At 37.9% G+C, this 25157-nt stretch overlaps 5 protein-coding genes and 1 long non-coding RNA gene across 12 annotated transcripts; 2 read left to right on the forward strand and 4 right to left on the reverse strand.

Annotated features, from left to right (window-relative positions):
• Positions 1-274: 274 nt before the first annotated feature.
• LOC9306179 (inositol 2-dehydrogenase/D-chiro-inositol 3-dehydrogenase) lies at positions 275-2689 on the reverse strand. Of its 3 annotated transcripts, XM_021019675.1 has the most exons (8): positions 2348-2678; positions 1957-2127; positions 1711-1875; positions 1468-1632; positions 1260-1394; positions 836-933; positions 555-753; positions 275-363 (listed from the first exon to the last, which is right to left on the reverse strand). In XM_021019675.1, exons 1-7 carry the CDS (start codon positions 2537-2539, stop codon positions 573-575), a joined length of 1107 nt encoding a protein of 368 aa, XP_020875334.1. In that variant the 5' UTR covers positions 2540-2678; the 3' UTR covers positions 275-363; positions 555-572. The 3 variants fall into 3 exon arrangements, with proteins under 3 accessions (XP_020875334.1, XP_002870108.1, XP_020875335.1); XM_002870062.2 differs by lacking the exon at positions 275-363 and having other exon boundaries at positions 410-753; positions 2348-2680; XM_021019676.1 differs by lacking the exons at positions 275-363; positions 555-753; positions 836-933 and adding an exon at positions 940-1062 and having other exon boundaries at positions 2348-2689.
• A 2892-nt stretch (positions 2690-5581) lies between these two features.
• Positions 5582-7778, forward strand: LOC9306180 (formyltetrahydrofolate deformylase 2, mitochondrial). Of its 3 annotated transcripts, none has more exons than XR_002330683.1 (8): positions 5582-5928; positions 6022-6134; positions 6302-6452; positions 6539-6612; positions 6702-6861; positions 7090-7188; positions 7270-7369; positions 7447-7465. XR_002330683.1 is itself a non-coding variant. In XM_021019366.1 (8 exons), the coding sequence occupies exons 1-8, from the start codon at positions 5773-5775 to the stop codon at positions 7591-7593; spliced, it is 987 nt and encodes a 328-aa protein (XP_020875025.1). In that variant the 5' UTR covers positions 5582-5772; the 3' UTR covers positions 7594-7778. The 3 variants fall into 3 exon arrangements, 2 of the variants coding, with proteins under 2 accessions (XP_020875025.1, XP_020875026.1); XM_021019366.1 differs by having other exon boundaries at positions 7283-7369; positions 7447-7778; XM_021019367.1 differs by having other exon boundaries at positions 7283-7349; positions 7447-7537.
• LOC9304145 (VAN3-binding protein) lies at positions 7762-10429 on the reverse strand. The gene is made up of 6 exons (XM_002870063.2): positions 9462-10429; positions 8854-9247; positions 8596-8772; positions 8452-8501; positions 8304-8361; positions 7762-8225 (listed from the first exon to the last, which is right to left on the reverse strand). Exons 1-6 carry the CDS (start codon positions 9759-9761, stop codon positions 7987-7989), a joined length of 1218 nt encoding a protein of 405 aa, XP_002870109.1. The 5' UTR covers positions 9762-10429; the 3' UTR covers positions 7762-7986.
• Positions 10430-11057: 628 nt separating this feature from the next.
• Positions 11058-12554, reverse strand: LOC9306181 (probable aquaporin TIP2-2). The gene is made up of 2 exons (XM_002870064.2): positions 11811-12554; positions 11058-11620 (listed from the first exon to the last, which is right to left on the reverse strand). Exons 1-2 carry the CDS (start codon positions 12186-12188, stop codon positions 11246-11248), a joined length of 753 nt encoding a protein of 250 aa, XP_002870110.1. The 5' UTR covers positions 12189-12554; the 3' UTR covers positions 11058-11245.
• Positions 12555-14036: 1482 nt separating this feature from the next.
• LOC110226613 lies at positions 14037-15876 on the reverse strand. The gene is made up of 4 exons (XR_002330558.1): positions 15588-15876; positions 15421-15481; positions 14432-14583; positions 14037-14279 (listed from the first exon to the last, which is right to left on the reverse strand). It is a non-coding gene; the product is annotated as an uncharacterized LOC110226613 (long non-coding RNA).
• Positions 15877-16158: 282 nt separating this feature from the next.
• Positions 16159-25085, forward strand: LOC9306182. 3 transcript variants are annotated; one of them, XM_021018668.1, is made up of 17 exons: positions 16159-16281; positions 16415-16513; positions 16646-18249; positions 18412-18834; positions 18986-19147; positions 19439-19773; positions 19880-20286; positions 20423-20475; positions 20556-20657; positions 20756-22461; positions 22556-22664; positions 22919-23093; positions 23257-23324; positions 23427-23542; positions 23626-24441; positions 24553-24650; positions 24741-25085. In XM_021018668.1, the coding sequence occupies exons 3-16, from the start codon at positions 16656-16658 to the stop codon at positions 24640-24642; spliced, it is 6156 nt and encodes a 2051-aa protein (XP_020874327.1). In that variant the 5' UTR covers positions 16159-16281; positions 16415-16513; positions 16646-16655; the 3' UTR covers positions 24643-24650; positions 24741-25085. The 3 variants fall into 3 exon arrangements, with proteins under 3 accessions (XP_020874327.1, XP_020874329.1, XP_020874328.1); XM_021018670.1 differs by having other exon boundaries at positions 20756-22455; XM_021018669.1 differs by having other exon boundaries at positions 16415-16486.
• The last annotated feature ends 72 nt before the right edge of the window (positions 25086-25157 follow it).

Consider the following 25157-nt stretch of genomic DNA (forward strand, 5'->3'; position numbering starts at 1 on the left):
CGCCACTGTGAATTTTATCAATCGGTTTGCACTCACTCACCATGCCGATTCTGCTTTCGTAAACCGGCTTAAATTAGACGGCTGAGGGAATATTTCCGGTTCCACATTGTCGATATACGAAAACCAACCAAAATCAAATCAAATACATTTGCTAGATTTCCGTTTTAATTCAATTTTTAATCGAATACATTTGTATATTTTTTCAATGGAATAAGTTTTTGTCAAAAGTACTTTAAAAGAAAAGAAAAGAATTACCAAATTTAAATTTGGTTTGGTTCGGTTATTTTGGTTCAACAGAGTTTGAATCTGTTTTTGTTATCCGGATTGTAGAGAAATTGAGGGGCCACTTTGATCCAGTTGCCACTGCCAAGCAGGACAAATAAGTTGCTATTTCAATTTAAACCTCTACTAAAGTACTAACAAAGAAAAGAATTCTTGGCTTATCTTATAACAGTTGATGATCACTCTCCTTCTTACAATAAACAGTGTTGTATGGCAAACATAAGAACAGATATATTACCAGATTAACAAAGGCTGTATTTTAGTTTCTTTACCTATCTGCCAGTCACAAATCACAAGACCTCGTCAATGGTTACATAGCGGCGCTCCTGAATGGAGAGCTGTGCAGCAACTCCCATGGCAACAGCCATCAATCCGTCTTCCAAATCAATAGCTGCTCTTCCTTCACCTCTGATTGCTGATAAGAAGGTGAGGTGTTCCAAGTAACTTGACCCGTGATGTAACCCTTCATATCTGAATAAACCAACATCGTGTGATGTGAGACTATGATACATTGTTGAGAGTGCAAGACAATATGTAGATGAATAAAGCTTACTTTATTCTTTCATCTTCAGCTTTTATTGTTTGAACGTGTTTTCTTCCTCCAACACGACTGCCAGATCGAACTATACCCTCTGGAACAAGTGCCTCCCCCTGCAACATGCTTGCCACGTCAGTTGGAAAGAAAGCAGACGAGCATATTGACCAAACTCAAAACTCATGGATCATATGATGAACAACTCCAAAGAAACTGTCTGAGAACACTTTATGCTCATCTTCCATCTATATGCAAGAGCATAGATTTGTCAATAGATGGAAAATAATCAAAATATGTACTCTAAGGAATAACGTCGAATGATTCAGAGAAGTCAATACAAAAGAAAGAACATCCAGCTCTGTTTTTTCATTTCAAACTTAAAATCGTATCATACCAAGCACATACACACAAAAAGGGCCCATAATATTTCAAAGGTACTCACCTTTCCAATGTCACCAGTAACAGAAATTTCTTGCTCGTTTTTGCTTCCCTCAGCAAACATGCAAAGGTCGAGCATCCCACGACATCCATTGTCAAACTCAATTATAACATAAGCGTTATCAATTATATCAGGCACCTATATCACAAAGAAACATCTAGTATGAAACTCGCAATACGTTGATTGACTGTAAAATGGGATAAATATGTACCTTTCCATCATAAATTTCATCCTTGTGGTTCACATCCATGCCTCCAGAAGCCATCACACAAACAGGATTTGCACCGGCAAAGAGCCTCATTAGATCAAAGAAGTGGCAGCATTTCTCCACTAGAGTCCCTCCAGTGTTCACATTGAATCTATTCCAGTTGTTCACCTAGTGATGTGTTCTCTCAGAAATCATATGAATGTGAAGCAGAAACACTACACATAGTCCATCTTGTTTAAGCTTTACCTTAACCAAGAAAGGGAATCTATGTTCTCGGATTGCTACCATCTTGACATTACCAAAATCTCTGCCTTTTACTTTTTCTATTAACTTAGCTACCGGCGGCATGTATCTGTACTCCAATCCAACTTGCACCACCATATCTGACCTTTTCTTTGCAGCCTCCAAAACCTGATTCCAGGCAAAGTAGATGAATTGATCAATCAGACTCAGCAAAATTTGGTACCAAACAAAAAAGAAGAGAAAAAAGACCTGTTTGCAATCTGCAACTGTGGTGCATAAAGGCTTCTCAACAAGAACATGATGTGGTTTTGGATAACTGATAATGTCCATAAGAATCTGATGATGAGTCATATTTGGAGAAGACACAACAATCACGTCACATAGCTCACTCTTGAGCAACTCTTCGTGTCCTGAGAAAACCTTAAATCACAACAATTTAAAAAAATCTCAAATCCTGAGTTTACTAACGCCCAAGTTCTTCCACAATCAAAGTATGAAAAGAATTTATCAAGTACAAAGACTAGGAATCAAACAATCATGCACAAGAACAATATATAGAAACACTGCACAAGTATCCGCTCTAAGTAAGTCCTAAGTTTGATTATAAATCTCTATGATTGTTCCGGGAAAATCCAAATACCTTAAGCTCCCATCCAAAAGATCGAGCGAGTTCAATGGCCAGGAGCTGTGAGGGAGGGTGAGGATCGGCGATGCAAACGACAGCGAGGCCTTGGTCTCGGAGATGGTGAAGATTGATGAGATGTTCTCTTCCCATCATACCAATCCCTACGATTCCGTACTTGGTAAACGCTGAGTCCATAGCATCCGCCATTAAAGAACGTCTGAGCTCTCTCTGATTCTGACTCTCTTTATCCCTTATTGCTTTGGGCTAAACGACGACGATGGGGCCTATCTCAAATATTGTACGTCGATGTAATACTTTTTTTTGAGTAAATGATATTTTTACCTTTTAGGATGAGGCCGATTTGGAGAGGACACAAATCTATGAGGAGTCGTATTTCATGAAATAGTACAAAACATATGTGGGAAAGAAAAAGGGAAAAATGTCATTTAATCCCCCAACTTTCAAATTGTGGTCATTTTAAACATCAACTTCATACGTGGCCATTTAAAACATGAACTAAACGTTGACTAACATTTGAGACATGAGAATTCGTTGACCAGGCCAAAATAGACATAACGTCATTAGTCGTTAAAATAACCTATAACATCCGTTATTACTCGTTAACGACTCTGTTAGCATACCCAAAAAGTTTGTTTTAAAGCTGAATCCAAGAACATAGTTTGATATAGAGACAATCGCAGAGCCAGTAATTGGAAGCAAACATAGGTTTTTCGTTTATATATCTGTTTTTAATCTTAAAAAAATCATGGAAGCAAACTTGTAGACCCATCATAGGGCTAAATGAAGCTTTTCCGAATTAGGAAATAAAAGGTCACTTTCTAGCTGCAGTTGAAAGAGATGGAGATAATAGGATTGTTCGTCTTGGTTGGACTATTGTAGAAATAGATTTGAGGATTTGGAGTTTTCATTTAGAAAAAATCCCGATTTCCTTCTCGACTATCCACAAAACAAAATCGTTTCGGGCATACTAACAGAGCCGTTAACGGATGTTATAGGTTCTTTTAGCGACTGATGACAGCATGTCTATTTTGGCCTGGGCAACGAATTTTCATGTGTCAAACGTTAGTCAACGTTTAGTTCATGTTTTAAATGGCCACATATGAAATTGATGTTTAAAATGGCCACAATTTGAAAGTTGACTAACAGAGTCGTTAGGGGTGATAACGGCCGTTAGAGGTTCCGTTAGCGACTGATAACGGCATGTCTATTTTGGCCTGGTCAACGAATTTTCATGTCTCAAACGTTAGTCAACGTTTAGTTCATGTTTTAAATGACCACATATGAAGTTGATGTCTCAAATGGCCACTTTTTGAAAGTTGGGGGATTAAATGACATTTTTCCCGAAAGAAAAATGTTACTTTTTTTGGTTCTTTATTTTTGTGGTGTACTGAAACTTGGAAGCTTTAGGAAGATATGGCTGCTCAAAAATATTATTTTTTGGAAATCTGGTAAAATGACCAGAAAATGATCTATAACTAGACCCGTGGTCCACCGCGGAAGAATATTGTTTTACATACATTGATTTTAATAGTGCATGTTTTAAGTAGAGCGAATCGGGTAGTATACTTATAAATATTCCTAATAACGATTTGTAGAGAAAATTTTAAATTGTTTATAATTAAATCGATCATATTAATTATGATTAAAAAATAGAATTTTATGTTTTAGAATTCTAAAATTAGATGATTCATAGGAATTAGAGCAGTAAAAATAGGTCAAAAACCGTGGGTCGAGCCCAAATCATCTCACTATGAGGCATATTTGTGAAAAATGGGCCACACGGATTGATTCGCAGTGGATCATAGGTTTTAATCGGTTTTCGTCCGCGGGTTGGTGGATCAGCCCGCATGTTAGTATTTATTGATAAAAGTATAATTTATTCAACATTTGGTAATTTAAAAACTTTTAATAAATGAAATTATAATATTTATAAATATAATGAGATATAAAATTATTTCCTCTAATTTTTTTTATTTATTTATTTTAGTAGTATTTTAAATTTTCGTTACTTTAAAATTATTTAAACAAAATCCACAGACAACTCAGCAAATCAGCATACATTCGCGGGACGGATTTGTGTTTCATATATGCTATCCGCGGGTCGTGTGGACCAACTAATTGTATGTCAAAATATATTTTGCCTATCATAAAACGGGCTTAACGGGACGAATCAAATCGCTTTGACAGCTCTAGTGGAAATATTATTTAGTCATACAACAAAATAGAGTTTGGACATAAGAATAATAGAATCTATATCATATTTCTTAGATGAGAGATTGAAACATTGAAAGGTGAAATATAACGATTAAAAATTAATTATTATTTTTCATGATTCTCAAAATTTAATAAATATTTATCATCTTGTTGAATAATTCTACAAATCATATTCAAGAAATCTTTATAATTTTAAAATTAAACTTCTTTGGTAAGCTATCAGTATGAAAATACCATAATTTCGTTTAATTTAATTAAATTAAAATTAGTTAGATGGATTTCATATCTATTTAATTTACACGACCAAAATAAAAATATCTATTTAATTTATAAAATAGATAGGTTAGTTGTGATAAATTTTCTAAAAATCTTTTGAAGCAAGTAAGATATCTTTCAATTAATGCTAATTGGCTAAAATAAGCAAAATTAATGACAAAAACGTTGATTGTTATGGAATTAGTTCCAAAAATATATGAACAAATATATTATACGTAATTAATGTATAGTATTGTTCGGAATATGCTTTTATAATTAGTTACTATAAATATAATTATATTTTATTTGATTTCAATAAATATTTTATTTTAGTTCGATTTTTCATTATTAAATATTAATTAGAAATCATATTCCAAAAAAAATTCAAGGATCCGATTTCAAAATTTTTGGTTAATTTTCTGATTTTGACCCGACCCATTTGCATTTGTACTTCTCTTTTAATAGTATAGAGATTTAGGAAATGACCATTCATTAAGCAATGCCCATTTGATAATAAATATGATGGAATTCATCTTTTTACTTTATTTTTGTTGAAAAGAGTATGAAGAATGAAAATATAATATTTCAACTTGAGCAAATGTAGTTGAAAAAAACTATATTTTTGTAGAACTAGAGTAACCTACCGAGAGTAAGAGACAAATATAGTTGAAAATATTAGAACAACTGCATTACAAAAATTGATATTATATATGTATAAAAATAAGAATTTTATCAAAAAGAAAATCCTTCTAAATTTGTAAAATATAATAATTTTTTAATACGATGAAGTAAACAGTGAAAGTCACTTTAGTTTTGAGTTATGCTCTAAAATTTCAGGATGATAATGTGAATAACGGACACAACACAGAATCTAACGATAAAAAGATGAGAATGTTTATAACAATGGATGATGAGTCAGATTCAAAAGAGTGCGACAAGAAATAGCGGCAATGATACGAAAAGTCTCCACCACCTCATGTCTCTCCGCCACAGCTTTTAGATCATTTACGAAATGGTCCTTTAAATCCTCTCAATTTCACGGCGAGTCCCTCGATTCCTCTGTCTCACCTCTTCTCATCCCCGGCGTCCACGTCTTCCATTGTCCGGTACTTATGTGAATCCAATAATCATTCATGTTTTCTCCTGAATTTCTATTGGTCCTAATCTAATTGAATCCAATCTCTCATTTTGAAGTTTAGGATGTGGTTGGGATTGTAGCCAAACTATCAGATTGTATTGCTGCTAAAGGAGGAAACATTCTTGGTGACGATGTTTTTGTTCCTGAGAACAAGAACGTCTTCTACTCTAGAAGGTAAAGTTTCCATTTTTCCATTTGAAAAATCTCACCTTTGATGCTACTTCAATAGATTCTCTTGGTTTCTTTCTGAACCAATGTCTTTAAAGTGAATACTATCAACTCTAAAAGCAAGTTTCTATTTTTGGGTTAAGTTGTGATGAAAAGGTAATTTCTTTGGGCAGTGAGTTTATATTTGATCCAGTAAAATGGCCAAGGAGGCAGATGGATGAAGATTTTCAAACTATTGCACAAAAATTTAGTGCTTTGAGCTCAGTAGTACGAGTGCCCTCTTTAGACCCTAAATACAAGATAGCTCTTCTACTGTCGAAACAGGTACATGCTATGTCATAAAGAAGATCCTTTTATTCTGTGTCTTCTTGTTTCTTTTTCCTGAAGTTGTGTGATTCTTTTGTATATAGGATCATTGTCTGGTTGAAATGTTACATAAATGGCAGGACGGAAAACTTCCCGTCGATATAACATGTGTGATAAGGTTTACCTTTAACTCTACTTGACGTATTGAATGGATATATTTAGTTATGCATGTATGACTACTGATTTCGGAATATTTTGTGTATCCAGTAATCATGAAAGAGCTCCAAACACCCATATTATGCGGTTTCTCCAGAGGCATGGCATCTCATATCATTATTTGCCAACTACTGATCAGAAGAAAATAGAAGAGGAGATTTTTGAATTGGTTAAGGATACCGATTTTTTAGTTCTCGCTAGATACATGCAGGTATATCAGCTTTTAAGGTCCATCCTAGGCTCGTTTTCTTTGTCCTGAATAGTCTCATTACACTTTCTTCTCTAGTTTAACACCAAAATGGATCAAATTTTCTCCTCAGACTGTTCTTGCTTTGAGCTTATGCTTCTTTGCAGGAACAGCTTTATTAACAAAAGAACTTTCTTAGCATTTGTTATTATATTGATGGATGATGTTGACTGGAACAGTTTCCTTTGACAGCTACTATCCGGTAACTTCTTGAAAGGTTATGGAAAAGATGTAATCAACATCCATCATGGCCTCTTGCCATCATTCAAGGGACGAAATCCCGTGAAACAGGTTTCTGAATTCTTTGATGGCTCTAGCTTGCATGAGTTGTGCTATTTATATTTAACTCGTCCGTGTCTCTTACTGTTCTAGATTCTATCGGTAGGCATTTGATGCAGGTGTGAAACTAATTGGTGCAACAACTCACTTTGTTACAGAGGAACTTGATTCAGGTCCTATCATTGAACAAATGGTGATTCATCTCCCAACTAGTTTATTTGTTTGAGTGTTGCATTGTTCTTAAGAAGCATCTCAATTTGATTTTTACAGGTTGAGAGAGTTTCCCACCGAGACAATTTGAGAAGCTTTGTCCAGAAATCAGAGGACCTTGAGAAAAAGTGTCTCATGAAAGCTATAAAATCTTACTGCGAACTGCGAGTATTGCCTTACGGGACACAAAAGACTGTCGTATTCTAATACGGTCTACATGAGAATCTCTGTCATGTCTCTCACCTGATTCTTCATATGAACTTCTCACTCATGCAAAAATATACATACCACTTCTCTACAATTTTTTGACTCTTCATAGCTTACAAGTCAATGTTTTGGCTTTGCAAATCAGAAACTGAATCATTGGAAATAAAAAGTTCAATTGAGATTCATCATTCTTCTGATGTCTTTCTGTACAAAGCAATGTTCCTAACACTTGTTGTGATCATTTGAACAACCTGCTGTGTTTTATCCCAAAAGTCTTCTGAGGTTACAGAGACTGACATTGTTGTACATTGCCAGGTTTTACAAATACCTCACAACAGCAAAAATGTGGATATTATATATGTGTATATAATCAAATATATACAGGATCTTGTATCATGTGTGACCGGTGAGACTCAGAGATCCCAGCGAGCATTTGGCAGCCTCAAAGCAATTTACTTGGCGGAGAAGAGACTGAACCCCATCAACCCATCTCTGCTTGTGAATCTTGTTCTTGCACTTGAACTCCAAAAGACCTTGTCCGGTTTTCAGACCAAAGTAGACTTCTTCTGAATTTTCCCTCTCTTTCCTGTAAGGCCAAGCTGATTTCTCATCGCAGACTCCATAGACGACACCTTCAAAAAGGAACAACAAGTTCAGAATGTCGTCTTGACCGGTAATTTATCTAAACTGAAGGATTAGTAAATGCTTACATTTGATCTTCTTGGAGAATGCCCCTCCAACATGTTTACTTTTGAGTTTGATCATTACCTGCAAAATCATAAGTAGCATAATAAGCATTGGCTCAGAACTGAGCTGAGATGTGTTGTGTGTTACGGATACTAATCAACTCTGCTGTACCTGAGACTTCTTGTTGATATAGACGCAGACACGCTTAGTTCGCTGCACTCCTGCAAGTTAAAGCACAAAGAAGAAGAGTTAAGCTCTCTCTCTTATCAGTGAACTCTTCGATTGATCGGACTCGCACAGACAGAAGTGAATTACCATTTCGCGCACATTGCATCAGTTCACCTTCAAATGGAAGATTTGGTTCTTCCAATCTAAACTGAAAATTTGCATGCCAATGAGAATCAGAGAAGCTTCTCTCAAAAGGGGTAATAGCTGCATTTTTCCTTGCTTCCTTTGGCTGCCTCGCCTTCAGAGCCGCTTCTCCTCTCAAAGCTAGTGGCAGTTAAACAAAGTCAGATCAAATGCATATCAACGAAACCGAAAAAGCCTTGTGGAGCTGCAACAAAGCCTTACCAGTTGCAGCAGCTGCTGTTAGAGTCATGAGATCACCAGGGCTGTGGATATCCACAGAAGATCTTACCGTGGAGGTAACACGTGCACGGTCAGCACCGGCCCGCTCAGCCATCTCAACACAGTGTGAGGCCAACAGTTCAGTGGCTGAGGCTAAAGCCAGTGCCATCTTAGAGCCTGACCCTTTGCAACTGCTTGCAGATGTTACAGAGGCTAAGCCTGCAGCCAGAGCCGCTATAGAGACGGCGGAATGCACGTGGGCGTTCTCAACACGCACCTTGTCTTTCTTCTTGAGATTGATGGTAGTGCTGCTGCTGCTGTGTTCCTTGTGGTGGTGAAACCATTTGGATAATGTCCCTGCTCTGCGTGTGCCAACAGAGTTCATGATCTTCCCAGCCTAAAATCAAAATCCCATAGTTTTAAAATATGAAAAGAGTCAGTCCACAATGTTTTGTCCATTCCAATTCCCAAGAACTAGAACTATGTTGGGAACTGGTGCAATGGTCATATACAATTGAAAAGTCTTTGACTTTTAAGGCTCATCATAATTCTAAGAAATAGTTGGAAAAAGGGTTTCATTGGAAATGGGAAAAGAGATAAAAATGTCGTACCACGAGTGGATCTGCAGCAGCATCAGGGAACAAAACAGGAGGACTGTTCTGGCCAACACAAAACTGTTCTTGTTGTTGTCTATGTTTGAGAGCAAGTGCTTTGGAGATTTCAGAAGTAGAGAGACTCCAGGATCTAGACAGAAACTCCATTGGCTCTTTTGGTGTCTGAGGCTGAGGAATCGATTTGAAAAGCTCTTCAGCTCTGAGAACTCCATCTTCCAACTCTTCCTCCATATTATCTGATCCAAACAACGAAGAAGAAGAAGTATCTTTCCAATCTGAATAAAACCCACTTTCCATTTTCTCCTAAAAATGAATCTTCCGATGAAAAATGAAGTTTTCTTGAATATGAAAAGATGACGTGGGATCACAAGAGGGTATTTATTATCCTGGTGGAACAAGAGTTATGTTCTGAACAAAACCATGTGACCAAAACAGAGAACCAGCTCTGAGTTTCAAAATTAAAACTTGAAAAAATGAACTGTAAAACTGAGAAAATATATATATATATAAAGAAAATGATTAAAAAGGAATAAACTTTTGAAGATGAAAAGGATGATGTTGAGTCAGGTGGAAGAGAAGAGGAAGAGCATAAACCAAACTATACAATAAGAGAATCTTTTTTTTCTTTTTCTATGAAAAAGAGAATTATTCAAACCACAAGTCCCAAAAGTACGTGCAGACTAACAAATGGGGTTTTCAACTTTCAATAATATAGATTACAATAAAAATCTGGATATGTGTTTAATTACCGTAAGAGTCTTGGAGGTTTTATGAACTCGTCTCCATGTTCTTATTTATAAGTGCGGATAAAGAGAGGATAATATTATGGTTAAGAACATTGTCCATGAATTCAGGTAATATCTTAATCTGGTGAGACGGTTTGTGAAACCACAAAGAGGCGACAAATGCATTGGTTTGAGAGCATTTTGTCTTTTGAGCGGACGATTCATTCCCCCACAACCGACCAGCTTCCTTCAAATAATAAACCATACGTAAAAGAGAACACTTTGTTTTTCTATTAATGCACTCTATCGTTTGTGTTGGTTTCACGGATTAACAGTTTTTTAAATGTCTTTCTAGCATTACTATTTATCACACTCAAGTTGAGTACTTAAACGGATGTTTAAACAATAGTGTGTACAGCCAATTGGACCATTTTGTGTATTAGCTTGAGTTTAGGAATTTTGATTGGATTCTAAGTGGGCCTAATAAAGGCCTTGGATAGAGAAATATTGGCCCTTTCACAAATTATCTTTGGGCAATTTGGAATATTTTGAAACTCTGTTTTTTTGTCAACCTTTCAAGGATATATAACTGAAAGATTCCACAAAACATATATTTTAAACTCTTGCGTTAACTAGCTAACCAGGTCATTAGAGTGAATCCAAGTATTTTTTATAAATATGTTCGATGTGATTTTAATATCATAATTCAAAATTTAGGAGTACTATTATGTCAAAACAATATATTGGATTATATTATTTTGATAAACAAAAATTGATTGGATTATTATTGTGAACAAGTATTAATACTTGTTCACTTGTTGGATTATTATTGTGAACAACATGCAGGAAAGTAAAAAGGCAGTATAAATAGCTACTGATCAATGATCTTATGAAAAAGAAATTCTGAAAATATACAATTTTTATTTTTAAACCAACACAAAGTACAACTTTGATCTTTTTCTCCACATTCAATCATTCCTTTTCGGAAGAAACTTGGACCAAACATTTTCACACAACAAAAAGCAAGCCAAACAAATTAAAACCGTATATGATTGATCAAGGGTAGCTTTCTGTGGTGGGAGCCGGAGCGTAGGATCCGATGAAGACGTCGCCGTAGATGAGTCCGGCAAGTGCACCGCCGACTAGTGGACCCACCCAGTAGATCCATATTTGAGAGAAGTCACCGCTGACAACAGCCGGTCCAAATGACCTGGCCGGGTTCATCGAACCACCGCTGAAGGGACCGGCGGCGAGGATGTTGGCACCAACGATGAAACCGATAGCAATCGGAGCGATGGTTCCAAGTGATCCTTTCTTTGGATCAGCCGCTGTGGCGTAGACTGTGTACACCAGAGCAAAGGTCACCACAATCTCCATAACTACTCCTTCAATAGCTCCTAAACCGGCTGCAACTCCATGAGTCGGTACGCTCTGCATAACCGGAAATTAAACACATTCTCGGTTGATCCATATATACTACCTTTTAAGTTTTAAATCAACCGGGTCTTAAGACCGCCATAACATTTTTTAATCACGGTCGTTTGAACAAAACATTCACAATCAGAAATAACACATGACTTAAATAATTAGTATTGAATAAATTATGAATGTTTTTGTGTACCTCGCCATTGGTCACGAAGACGAGGAGGAGACAAGCGACGATGGAGCCAAGGCATTGAGCAATCCAGTAGAAGAAACCGGTTATTACTGTGATGTTGCCACCGATGGCGAGGCCGAGTGTCACGGCGGGGTTAAGGTGTCCACCGGAGATGTTGGCGGCTATGGAAACACCGACAAAAAGGGCAAAGGCGTGAGCCACCGCGACAGCGACAAGACCAGCCGGATCCAAGGCTGCATCGGATGTGAGCTTGGCAAAAGCAAGAGCAGAACCAACGCCAGCAAACACAAAGAGAAGAGTTGCGATAAATTCAGACAAGTAAGCCTTAAGAGATGCTACACTAAAGGAGTCACCCAAACTTCCAATCTCAATCTTCACCATTTTGATCCGACAAGATAGCTCTGTTTTTCGACTTTGGTTGATTACAAGTTATTTTTTATTTCTGTGTGGTTTGGGCATGTTAATGCTTGACTTTATATATAGCAACGAGGTAAGGAAGTTGTTGGTCCCACTATACGTGGCCTGTCACAATTGGATGCCGCCCAAACCGCCAATTATTTAGACTATTCAATTTGTTTTTGAATTTGAGGGTTAGTGACATCGAAGATGATTAAAGACAACTAATTGGTATAATGCTATGAAAATGATGGGTAAGGTATTTCATATTATGTGAAGATAAGAGTGTTCTGTTGTCACGTTAATATCCTGCATTTAAATTAATGTTGTCTCACACCAATTATGATAGATGGTCGTATATAATTTTTTGTTTGATTACAATTTGTATTTTATTAGTTTGGGAGGTGCTAAAAACCTAAAATATTAATAAGGATTAGGAGTTAAATCAAATACCACCGTTGCTTTGTTTGGAGTTGGTGACTAGGTGTGTTAGATATAGGTATTGGCATAAAATAAAGTTACAAAAAACAAAAAATTTAAGATTTTAGAAAAGTGATCATTTAATTTGTAGACAGGATGGTTGTTTATATTACTTTCCCCGCCCCTGAATCTTAAAGTAATATTTTTATTTTAGCATAAGGTTTATGGATAAATTTTTTAATTAACCTGCTGAATTTGCAATATAACAACGAAGTGGAATGCTCTTTCCTAGATTAAACCGATGCCTGACACATGTTTTTACACCCACTACCACTTAAACTATTCCATCTAAATACTTTTTTCCCGAACTGAAATTGACATAGAAACCATATTTGTATATGATTTAAATATATTTCCTTTTTTTCTATATCTAGAAAAGCACATTTGAATTTGTACTGAACAAAGAAAAAATTGATCTGATCCAGAGCTGAGTCTTATACAATAACGCGGCCACTTACATTTATGGGCCTAAGCCCATATAAATAACCCAATGTTCCATTTGATCTGATGGTCCAAACACACAAAAGCCTCTTATCTATGTTGTTACTTGTTAGTGATAAATAACCCAATGTTCCATTTGATCTGATGGTCCAAACACACAAAAGCCTCTTATCTATGTTGTTACTTGTTACTTTGTTAGTGAGTGACATGTCTCTTCTCTAATTTGATCCTTAAGAGTTAAGACACTTTCCATTGCGTTTAGCCAGTCTAATTTAATCATCTTCATTCTTCCACTAACCAGTCAGTAGTCAATAGTCATTTCAACAATAAATCTTTTTAACTTTTACCACAGTCACGTCAACCAAAAGGATATTTAGTCTGTTCGTTTCATCGCCGCAGGCGGCAGCGGCTGCGGCGGCGGCAAACACTACCGCAGGTTGTTGTTCGTTTCGTCGCCGCCGACGCTGCGGCAACCGCTGCCGCTGCCGCAGGTTTTATGTTTGTTTCGATACCGCTACAGCTGCCGCCGCCTCTGCCGCAGCCACAGATTTCTTTGTTCGTTTTGTCGCCGCTGCGACAATTTTTATTTAATTCTTATTTTATTTTTATAAATTTGTATAATTACATTTTGAATTAAAAAAAATGTAATGTAAATATATTTACATCCATAAGAAATAATTGTTTAGCTAGTAATAATTTTTAGTTAATTATATAATTATAACAATATAATTTTGTGATAAATCATGAGCTAAATTAAAATAAAAATAGTAAACCAATACATTTAACTAAACTTAATACACCAAGTCATAAACAAAAAAATAAGACTTGTTTATTTTGATTTTTACTCCAAATTCCAAACCAATTGAGAAAATTAATGCACACATTATATATTATTTTGATTTTTACTCCAAATTCCAAACCAATTGAGAAAATAATATACATAATTTTAGGTATGTAATTAGTAAAAGAAGTCCCCAACAAATAAAATTTTATTCCAAACATTATATTCCAAACATCCAATACTAAAGCAGAGACAGTCTTCTAATGTACTCATCTATCTCTATCAGATTTTGATCCTGATGAACCAGTGGGTCTCTTGAAAACGTTTGCAAACTCCATGACTAAATCCTCATGACCCTGAAGAAGTGCAACGACCTGCAAGCAATGATCCTAAACTAGTCACACACTGCTCATTTTCATATCTAAAAGCATAGACATAATTCTAGATAATTCAAAACAAGCTTGCTACCTCAAAAATTCAAAAGCAAAAAGCAGAGAATACTATTTTGAATAATATATACACTCACAGGATTGTCAATGGCAAAGACTTTATGGCAAACAAGAAGATCCGCAGAGACTCCAACAAGTATAGGTCTTAATTTGTGCAGCTTGTCTCTTCTCATAAATGTAACTTAATGTTAGTAAAGAATATAACTAAGAGAAGCTCACAGTTTGGTACCTGCAATGACATTAGATATCAAGTAAGTTACAACATAATCAAAGCTAAGCTCTATGCTTAATATGTATTTTTGGTATAGTTAGAATGACTAACGTCAAGAGCACTTAGAGCAGTTATTAATCACTAGTTCTTACCAAATTCAACACTTTCAAAATGAATGTCTCTTTGATGACTCTGGATTAAAATGGACAGAATAATGATTCAATGACACAAGCAAGAGCATAAGAATTCCCAAAAAATAGACTAACCAGAGACAAAAACATCTCAATGAAATAGCAAGTAAGAAAGGTTTCATCAAACAGTAAGATCTATGATGCATCCATCCAATTCTTTTACTACAGAAATTAAGTGCTTATCCAAATTTCGAGTCTTGTTCCTCCCTAATCAAACTTCACAGATTCTAGTAAGCGTATGTGGGTTTGAAACCATTGTATATCCCTAAACCAAACAATGGAAATCAGATGTAGCAGCTAGCACAGTTATGAAGTGTTTCTAGATTGAGTCACATATCTTATACTTCAAAAGCTACATTGGTAAATTCATACAGAGATAGAGAGAAGGCAAACATGATTGGAACAAGATAAGTGTCAATTGCAAAGCTTTAAAACGCAGGCTCCAAGTCAAGATTTTGAATCAACACAAGGCAAACAAAGGGACAGATAGACATATAGAATTTGCTTACAGGGAATAATCGCTTTTGCACCAAAACCAATTGAAACAAGAACAAAAGGACATCACAACAACTCCGTTCTATAAAAGCTAAAAACCAAACAAACACCAAGCTAGCAACAACAAGAAAAACCCAAATGAGCAAAATTCAACAGTTTCAAATCGTACCTTTTGGTTCTGCAAAGTGAAGAACGATTCTAAACCATGTAGCTAGAGATTGTATTGTTCCCTAAACCGTTACAAAAACCCAGAAACAAAGATCAAAAGAGAAGAAGAGTCAAGAGAAGAGAAATCTGAAAGATCAAAACAAAAACAAAGTCTTGATGGTTACAAACCTGATGCAAGTAAGAGGGGACACTTTAGGAGAAATCTGAGGAGAAACCAATTCGTCGATGAGAGAAGAGAAGTGACAGAGGAATCGAAGAAGAGAATCGCTTGGTTTGTTTGTGATTTCTCAAAAATAATAAGGGTATTTGTGTCATTTACCACATATAATGCAGCTTTTTAGTCATCGACGCTGAATTTAATCAGCGTCCAAAAATTATCGCCGCCGAACGCAGCGTCTTACCGCAGGTAGCTGCGGCAACTAAACGAACATGCAGCTCTACCGCAACCGCAAGTACCTGCGGCGGTGAAACGAACAACCTAATTTTCTTTTACCTCTTGCGGTCAATAAAATATTTATTTTCTTTTAACGGAACCTTAGCCAATAAATTGCCCTAGATTTTAACGTACGTTTTAATTTAAAAGTAAAACACCTTTCGCATGTTTTGTTTAAATTCAATATTAGCCACAGGATCCAGAAAATTCGACACGTGTCACTCTGGATTTTGCCGCATCAGCATCCATCTTTATTTTCTCTACAAATGTTATTTATTTATTTAATTTGGGCTTTACTTAAACCAGACTCATTTCATTTGCCGAGGAAAGCGAATATAATTTATCGGGCCATTTCTCTCCCAATCTGCTTCACTCGCCAAACTTTCTTCGCCGGAACCCTAGGTCACCTCCGTCAGTTTGAATTTTCCGGTGAGTTTAACTTCTTCAGCGTTGCAATTTATCATTTAAGCGAGTTTCCTCAGTTAGGTTTTCGTGTGCCCTTGGATTTTGAGAAGGAAGAAATTTATAATTGACGCGTATGGTTTTGTTTTTGGTGGAGCAGTAGTAGATGAACGTGCGATTAGGGGACAGCTGAGGTCTGACGGCCAGGTTTTTTGTCACCGAATGGAGGGAGGTAGCGTCTCCATACACTCTTGTCTCGGTACTTTTCGTTTCCTACTGTTTACTCCACTCGACATGAAAATGACCAGAGTCGTTTTTTTATTTTATTTTATGTTTCACGGTGTTGGTATGCTTTTGTTTCGTAATTTGATTTATATGTTCCTTATTTCAGGAATAAACCCATGGATTATGATGACAATGACTTTCAAAACCAGAATCTCCATTTAGCTGGTGAAGCCAACAATAAATTTCCACCAGTTTTACAGCCTTATGCTCTACCAAAGTTTGATTTTGATGATACACTCAACACGCATCTAAGGTTTGACAGTTTAGGTGAAAGTGAGGCTTTTCTTGGTATTGAGGGTAACGAAGATAATAACTGGATTGAGGATTTCTCTCGTGGAAGTAGTGGTATAGTGTTTAGTTCAGGTGCAACGGAGTCTTGTGCCATTCCAAGGCACAATAATGTTTGGTCTGAGGCTACTTCGTCGGAATCTGTTGAAATGCTTTTGAATTCAGTTGGACAGGACGAAGTTATTGTAAGAGAGGATACTATCAAGAAATCTGACACTTCTGATGAACTAGGTTGCACAATGGAACCAATGGAGCCTGGTCAGACATCCCATGAAAAAAGTCCTTCCAAAGAGGAAACGGTGAACTTACAACCTAACCCATCTGTGGATGATACTTCAGGAGAGTTCTCTGTAGTCAAGACAGATGATGGACAGGAGCAGGTTCTGGTAAAAGATGACTCACCAACCGCCGTAGAAGAAGCATCTGTGGAGGAAAAGAATGCCATCTTGACTTCAAATACCGCGACGGTAGAGGCTGTCCAAACTGCTGGTCTTGATAAAATAGGACCTGAGTCGACTGATAATCTTCGTCACCAAACGGAAGAGAAAGCCAATATAGAATCGAGGATGGAAGATGATTGTAGCGATAGAACTGTACAGACTGAGATTACTTGTAGTGGTGAGTTGAATAATCAGAGCACTGTGCTTCCAGAGACTTCCAATGATGAAAATGTTATCAGTGGCCACATTCAAAGTAGTTATAACCGCAGTGATATAACTATAGATGCAAAGTCAGTTTTGGTTGAGGCTCATTCTGATAGCCATATAGAATCAGCTTCCGAAGCTGAAAATGTGGAAGCTGAAAATATTGGCGAAACTGCAGAGCCTGATTTGAAGGAGATAGAGCTATCTGATGTCACAGTACTAGAAAGAGGGGACCAAGCTCTCCCTACTGTTGAGGTAGGTGGACAAGATGTTTCTGGGACTCAACGCCAAGATCTCCTTGTCAGCACTGTTCATACTAGGGGAGCTGTTAAAGCATCTTTGGAACTTGTTGGGGAATTGACAACTATACCAAACAGTGTTTCCATTGAGAAACCTGAGTCGCTTAGTCATCAACATATGGAAGTTATTACAAGTGTACATGAGTCTACTTTTCAGATGGAGACTGAGACACATACGCAGATACATGTAGTTGAAACTTCAGAAAGTGTTTATATTTCACCTATGGACTCGATGGTTGAAGCTACAAAAGGTGGTGTGTCTAAGAAGAGTGATAGTGAAGGTAGTGATCCCACTTCTAATCTCGAGCAAAGAATGGAACTGCCTGTCAATGCCAACGAGAGAGATCAGGATGTCAAGAACTCTCCAATTTTGTCTGAAAGTGTTGTGTCCGAGTCTGTTGGCTATGTTTCAGGAGGCCCGGCTTCCAAGCTGGCGGAGCCAAAATCTCAATCTGACACCATACCAACAGACAAGTCAGGTAATCATATTTTCTAATTCTTTTAATATACTCTATCTTCATATTTGCCTTCTCGTTCTCTCAGTAGCCCTTGTGCTGCATATTTTTTATTCTTTTGGGGTTAACTTCCTACTGCAAATGGTATATATTACTTGTTTACAACCCCCTAAATGTCTTCCACAGGGACTATGATTGACTATTCTCTTAACGGTGAAGAATTACAACCTTTAAATCCATATGGAGCACCTGCTGTCAGTCTTACATCTTCAATTGATTTACATATGGTAAAGACATCCTCTGATACAAGTGACCAAGGCAGTTTCTCTAAAACCGAGAAGATATCATCTGGTGAACCTGAAAATGGTCAAACCGTTCCACCTGTGGATGCAAGTAGTTCGGGGAGTCAGATGGACAAACAAGCTAGGAAGATTGTTGAAGATACTCAGCAAAGTACGCACTTTGTTGAAGGCTGTCCTGGCTCTGAAGGGTCAAAGGATGCAGTAGATGCTGATGCTGATGCTGGTGCTACTGGACAAGTTTTGCTGCAGCAGTCTGAGGAAACAATTTTAGAAGAAACTCTAGTAACAGAAGTTGTAAATGCTCCTGGTAACGTTTTCCTATTTTCGGCCATAGTAATCGTACTAGCTTGATTCTTTGTATATTGCCGTTCCATGTAGACCGAACCCGATTTGTTTACCTTTCGATGAGTTGATTTATGTTGTAGCAATCTTTTTTTCTTTTGTTTTTTCCTCCGCAGAGACTCAGTTAGTTCTGGACAAGGATAACAAAAATGAAAAGCCTAGTACTAGCACCTTGTCTAATCTTGGGAGTGAAGCTGGAAAGGATCACCGGAAAGAGGATAATTCTGCTGCAACCGGAAGAATTATGTCAGCTGGGACTCCTGTTTCAAACCCCAAAGGTGAGTCTGTATGATCATCGTAGCATCAAGAAACTTCCCTTTCTTGCAGTTTCTTCTGATTTCCTTAGAATGGTTTACAAGGAAGATACAGATTAGGTGTATCATGTATGAATACTGACAAAGTTTACACTCTGTGTTATTTAAGTAAAAAGGCTCTTTATTAAAGAATACAGCTGGAAAATTCCTAAGTTGAACAGATCTTGATCTTGGAACGACTTCTTTTTTTCTATATCCATGCAATTAATTTCATGCATTCATCGAAAATATGTACTTGTCCTTGGGATATTTCAGGTGATGCAATCGTACTAGTAAATTCCTGTGCTTCTACAGTTTCTGAGCCTTCTGCAAAGTCTCATGTAACTGCAACAGAAGACGCTGCTACTAATTTGAAGACTCCTCTTAATTCTTTCCCCACTGTTACGACTGCCGAACTTCAACTTAATAAGACTGAGACAGACAGTGTCAAAAAGCCAGAAGATCAGAATATTTCGAGTTTTATGTCTGCTGGATCTTCGGTCTTGAATAATGAGACCTTCAGCAGTGAGATGAACTTAACTCCCGATCAGCTGAAAGCAGGGGAAATTTCCAAAGCTGTTAATTTTTCACAAGCTACACTGGTCTCTCCGGTACTTCCAATTTATATCTTTAACATATTTTCATCAGTGTTCAAGGCGAATTCTGTCGCATTAGTGTGTGTTTGTCCTTACGTAGCATTGTTTTTTGTTTATTCAGATTGTGGTGGGATCTACTTCAACATCTAGCTTAGAGAAAACAGCTGCAAAGTCTTCCAAAACAAAATCTGAGCGGAAACCCAGGCGAACATCTAAATCTGTAGGAAAAGAGACTTCTAGAAAAGGAACTAGTGTAAAAGGGGCTACACCTTTTCAACAGTTTCAAAGTGGAGGCAAAACAAATGCTGTTAATCAAAGTTCGGCTTGTCCTATTCAGATCACACAATCTACTGAGAAACCGCAAAGTCTTCAGAGCCCTGCTCTAAAAGCTTTTGGGACCCTTTCAACCCCCACGGCAAGTCTACCGGATTTGAACTCTGCTGTTCTCTCAAGTATTCTGCGTCGACCTTTCACAGACTTGCAACAAGTGCAACTACGTGCACAAATTTTCGTATATGGGGCTCTGATGTAAGCTCTTTCTTAGTCTTTATATGTTCTCATGTCTTGTTGAGTTATTGAGATTTGAGAGCATCTCATTTGGAGTTCTTGCACATCTTATTCTCTTGCAAAATTTTGATGGTTATGTTTTTTTTTTCTGATACAGCCAAGGAACAGCACCCGATGAAGCTTATATGATTTCTGCATTTGGTGGTCCAGGTAATACTGTTATTCTTTAATCTATTGTGTTATTAATGACCCAGGTTTGAGACAAGTGTGTTCACTCTGCATTTCTTTAGATGGTGGGAAGGGCAGCTGGGAGAAAGCATGGCGTTCTTGTGTTGTAAGGGCTCAGAAATCGTTTGTTGCTACTCCTGAAACGCCATTGCAATCACGTGCAGGTTTCTACATTGATTTATTATGCATTTCAAACTCTTATGGTGTGCTTAGTTTTACCTCTCACCGCTGCTGATCCAAATACCCAAAATTGCATTTTCAGGGAAGACAGAGACTCCATCAGCTGGTCACACCAATAGCAAAGAGAGTTCAGCGACAAACCCCATGATTCCACTCTCATCACCTTTATGGAGTTTATCAACTTCCCTTGATACTTTACAATCAAGTAGCATTCAGAGAGGTTCAACTGCTACTCACCAGCCATTGCTTTCTTCATCGCATGCTCACCAAACTCCACCAACTGCGAATATTGTTGGACATAATACCCCTTGGATGTCGCCTCTCCCTTTCCGTAATTCTTGGCTTGCTTCTCAGCAAACCAGTGGATTTGATGTTGGTTCTCGTTTCCCCGTCTATCCAATGACCGAACCTGTAAAGTTGACTCCCATGAAAGAATCGTCCTTGAGTTTCCCTGGCGCAAAGCATGTTCAGAGTGGAACTTCTGGCAATGTTTTCAAAGTGACATCATCACTTGAGCCAACGAGTTCAGTTGTAGCACCTGCTCAACATTCGACTGGGACAAAATCAAGGAAACGGAAGAAGATGCCAGCCTCTGTGGAGTTTGGTCCAAACATTTTGAATTCGTTAAAGCAGACAGAGTTAGCTGCCTCACCTCTTGTTTCTATATCGACGGCAGTGCCTATTACACCTACTCCGGCTAATCTGGGTTCTAATGCTGGCACCCTGCCTAATGTTGTTTCTATCACTGCAGTCCCTATGGACCTGGTATCTACGTTCCCCGGGAAGAAAATCAAATCATCGTTGCCATCTCCAATTTTTGGTGGTAACCTTGTACCTGAAGTAAAGCAGAGATCTGTCTTGTCAGAGGATACTATGGATAAACTTAAGGAGGCTAAGATGCATGCAGAGGATGCATCTGCTCTTGCTACTGCAGCTGTTAGTCACAGCGAATATGTATGGAAGCGGATAGAGCAACAAAGTCATGCTGGCCTCCAGCCAGAAACTCAAGACAGATTAGCTTCGGCTGCTGTTGCTATAGCTGCTGCTGCTGCGGTGGCAAAAGCTGCAGCTGCTGCCGCCAATATTGCAGCTAATGCTGCATTGCAGGCCAAATTAATGGCTGAAGAAGCATCCCTTATATATACTTTTGATCAGCGACTCCCAAAGTCAAATGATAATATATTATTACCAGGCCACGGTACCCCTGCTTCTATCTTGAAGGGTGAAGGTGCAGTGGGGAGCTCCAGTTCGGTTCTTATTGCTGCGAGAGAGGCATCTAAGAAGAGGGTTGAAGCTGCCACAGCGGCCACCAAGCGTGCTGAAAATATGGACTCCATTGTAAAAGCAGCTGAATTGGCATCCGACGCGGTTTCACAAGCTGGAATACTTGTGTCAATGGGTCATCCTCCGTCGCTCAATAAGCTGGTGGAGGCGGGTCCAAGTAATTATTGGAGACAGGCTCAAGGATCTCATGAAGTGCAGCCTTGTACGGTTGTTTTAGAAAAAGAACCTGTGGCTACTAGTGAGGGAACTATTGCTAGTCCCAGAACTGTGCAGACTGAGTTGGGTGGCTCTCTGCAAAAGTCAGATGGTGTGTCTGGACCAGTTTCTGCCACTGGAAAGAAAAAGGGACAAAAGGGTGATACAGGTGCAGACTTGGCTGTTAACAATGATGTGGTTTTGGAACCAGAAGTTGGGTCAAAAATTTCGATTGACACCCAAACTGAAAGTCAACAGAGTATGAAAGCAACAAATAATGAGGACATCAAGGAGGGTTCTAATGTAGAGGTTTTTGCTACATTTGTATATTTACACCGTCTATAACTAACTGCTCGTGGTTGATTGTGTTCTTTCGTTAACGGAGATAATATTTCCTTTGAAGGTTTTCAAGGAAGAACCTGGATTAAGAACCGCATGGTACTCTGCCAATGTATTGAGCTTAGAGGATGATAAAGCTTACGTGTTGTTCAATGACCTTTCTGTAGAACAAGGTTTGTGTGTTTACCATGATCTTTTTCTTTAAACCTTATTTATCATCAATAGATCTTTAACTTCACAAATTCTTTCAAGTATTAGGGTAAATATGTAATCCTATGTAATCACTCACTTTCCATTATTATATTATATGCATGTAAAAATTTATTTTGAAAGGATGCAGCCTGAGTACTGAAGCTCCTACGAAGAGGCTCCATTGCTTTATTAAGTGATTTGTTGATCCTTTGATATTATCTTTTATGAGGAACAGATAAGCTAAAGGAGTGGGTAGCCCTCAAAGGCGAAGGTGATCAGGCCCCTAAAATAAGAACTGCTCGTTCTGTTACTGCCATGCCATATGAAGGAACCAGGAAGAGACGTAGAGCTGCTCTTGGGGATCATGTTTGGAAAATTGGGGACAGGGTAGACTCGTGGGTGCATGACAGGTAGTCACCGTCTCTATAACCAGCTGTTTTAATGCTTTGCTCTAACGGGGATCAGACCAAAACATAAAATCTGTAAATCGATTTTAATCTTGCGTTCTGTGAAATCCTTGTTCATTCAACGAAGTTTGGAAACTTGAACTATATCTGTTTTATTTTCCTTCAGTTGGTTGGAGGGTGTTATCACAGAGAAGAACAAGAAAGATGAAAATACAGTGACTGTGCATTTTCCTGGTGCGTAAGCCTGATGAAGATATCTCATTTTTGTGCTCTAAACTGCTTGTCTGTGATACACTGTGCTCAAAACATTCTTTTTTCTAAAAAAAAAATCTGCAGCGCAAGGAGACACTTTGACGATCAAAGCTTGGAATCTTCGTCCTTCTCTTGTGTGGAAAGATGGAAAGTGGATTGAATGTTCTAGTTCAGGAGAAAACATCAGCTCGTCACATGAGGTATTTTCACCCTTTTATGGATCTAGAGGGTTCTCTTTTGGATGCTTTAGCTAATTTGCAAGACTCAAAATTTTGAATATCAGGGTGATACGCCAAAGGAAAAGCGTCCTAGATTAGGAACTCCTGCTCCTGTGGCTGAAATAAAAGACACGAGTATGAAGATTGTTGGTGATCCAAACTTAGAGAAACTGCCTCAGACTGGTGTTCTTGATGTTTCAGAGAACACATTTAACATTGGAAAGAGTACCAGAGAGGAGAACAAACCCGATCCACTCCGAATGAAGAGAACCGGTTTGCAAAAGCAAGGATCAAAAGTGATTTTTGGTGTCCCTAAACCTGGAAAGAAAAGGAAGTTCATGGACGTGAGCAAACACTATGTTTCAGAGGCGAGCACCAAAACTCAGGAACGGAAGGAACCAGTTAAGCCTGTGAAATCAGTTGTGCCCCAAAATTCTGGAATAGGTAGCTGGAGATTGCCTTCTAAAACTATCACCAGAGAGAAACAGACAACAATATCTAAGCCCAAGACTTTCAAACCTGCACCCAAGCCCAAAGAGAAACTGGGTGCTGCGGCTAGAACAATTCCCCGCAAGGACTTGCGTAATACAACAGCCTCAGATATGGAATCTGATGATGCCGCTGATGCGAGTGCAGAAAACAAAGGTCCTGCATCTGGTGTTCCATTTAAGGGAACAGTGGAAGAGCAAACCACATCATCCTTCCATGATACGGGTTCCAAGAATAGTTCCTCCTTGAGCACTAATAAAGGGAAAGTGGCTCCTACTGCAGGAAGGTTAGCCAAAATCGAAGAGGATAAGGCGTTGGCTGAAAATTCTTCAAAAACATCGGAGGGAATGGAGCCACGGAGATCAATCCGCAGGATCCAGCCAACTTCTAGAGTAAGTAGTATATGGGAGATTTTTACATTTATGTGTGGAAGTTTGCATAATGTCCCCTGATTTCTGGTCATGACCGATTCATTTAAAACGTGTATCTGTGTTATTCTGCAGCTACTTGAAGGTCTGCAAACGTCGATGATGACCTCGAAGATTCCTTCGGTATCACACAGCAGAAATCACCAAAGTCAAAGCAAAAAGTAGCAGTAGAGGTGATGTTTTGTAATAAAAAGTGTTGAAAAGTGGAATAACTTGGAGGTAAACCAATATTTAGCTGAAACTGTTGATGATGTTGTTGGCAGGCAAGTGAAGGAGCAGAAGAAGCAAGTGCACATAAACCCAAGTGGAGGAAAGAAAAGAAGCAGTGTCGGCTGCTATTAGGTTGTTTTTAATTTTAGTTATATGCTTCTAAAAGAAACCAAACTTGTTTGTTGGTTGGGAGAGACTAAAAAAAAGTAGGGGAAGAGAAGAAGAAAAGATGATGTTGTTTATCGTAGGTGTGAATTATTTGCTTTTGATTATTTAGTCTCAGTCAAATGTTCTCTCTTTCTCTCTATCTCTCATGACTCGGGTGTGTCTAAGAGAGAGAAGAAGAAGTTGTACATGTAGTAGTTTGATTGTTCCCAATTATCATCTCTCAAACTCCATTTGTTCTCTCAATCATCCTATGATAATTTCACGTCCTTCGAATGAGCTTGCATATTAATCCCAAAATAATC

Source organism: Arabidopsis lyrata (assembly GCF_000004255.2).
Source record: "Arabidopsis lyrata subsp. lyrata unplaced genomic scaffold ARALYscaffold_7, whole genome shotgun sequence".
In the NCBI taxonomy this organism is placed as follows: domain Eukaryota; kingdom Viridiplantae; phylum Streptophyta; class Magnoliopsida; order Brassicales; family Brassicaceae; genus Arabidopsis; species Arabidopsis lyrata.

What these genes read in the sequence shown, in the direction of transcription:
- LOC9306179 (XM_021019675.1), bottom strand. Translation starts at nt 2,539, where the DNA reads ATGGCGGATGCTATGGACTCAGCGTTTACCAAGTACGGAATCGTAGGG. An exon ending in GATTCCCTTTCTTGGTTAAG is followed by an intron (nt 1,633 to 1,710) that starts GTAAAGCTTAAA and finishes ACACATCACTAG; the next exon opens with GTGAACAACTGGAATAGATT. An exon ending in TTACTGGTGACATTGGAAAG is followed by an intron (nt 934 to 1,259) that starts GTGAGTACCTTT and finishes AGCATGTTGCAG; the next exon opens with GGGGAGGCACTTGTTCCAGA.
- LOC9306180 (XM_021019366.1), top strand. Translation starts at nt 5,773, where the DNA reads ATGATACGAAAAGTCTCCACCACCTCATGTCTCTCCGCCACAGCTTTT. An exon ending in AACGTCTTCTACTCTAGAAG is followed by an intron (nt 6,135 to 6,301) that starts GTAAAGTTTCCA and finishes TTCTTTGGGCAG; the next exon opens with TGAGTTTATATTTGATCCAG. An exon ending in GACGAAATCCCGTGAAACAG is followed by an intron (nt 7,189 to 7,282) that starts GTTTCTGAATTC and finishes TTCTATCGGTAG; the next exon opens with GCATTTGATGCAGGTGTGAA.
- LOC9304145 (XM_002870063.2), bottom strand. Translation starts at nt 9,761, where the DNA reads ATGGAAAGTGGGTTTTATTCAGATTGGAAAGATACTTCTTCTTCTTCG. An exon ending in CTGCTGCAGATCCACTCGTG is followed by an intron (nt 9,248 to 9,461) that starts GTACGACATTTT and finishes TTTTGATTTTAG; the next exon opens with GCTGGGAAGATCATGAACTC. An exon ending in AACAGCAGCTGCTGCAACTG is followed by an intron (nt 8,773 to 8,853) that starts GTAAGGCTTTGT and finishes AACTGCCACTAG; the next exon opens with CTTTGAGAGGAGAAGCGGCT.
- LOC9306181 (XM_002870064.2), bottom strand. Translation starts at nt 12,188, where the DNA reads ATGGTGAAGATTGAGATTGGAAGTTTGGGTGACTCCTTTAGTGTAGCA. An exon ending in TCTTCGTGACCAATGGCGAG is followed by an intron (nt 11,621 to 11,810) that starts GTACACAAAAAC and finishes CCGGTTATGCAG; the next exon opens with AGCGTACCGACTCATGGAGT.
- LOC9306182 (XM_021018668.1), top strand. Translation starts at nt 16,656, where the DNA reads ATGGATTATGATGACAATGACTTTCAAAACCAGAATCTCCATTTAGCT. An exon ending in CATACCAACAGACAAGTCAG is followed by an intron (nt 18,250 to 18,411) that starts GTAATCATATTT and finishes TGTCTTCCACAG; the next exon opens with GGACTATGATTGACTATTCT. An exon ending in TGACCTTTCTGTAGAACAAG is followed by an intron (nt 22,665 to 22,918) that starts GTTTGTGTGTTT and finishes TATGAGGAACAG; the next exon opens with ATAAGCTAAAGGAGTGGGTA.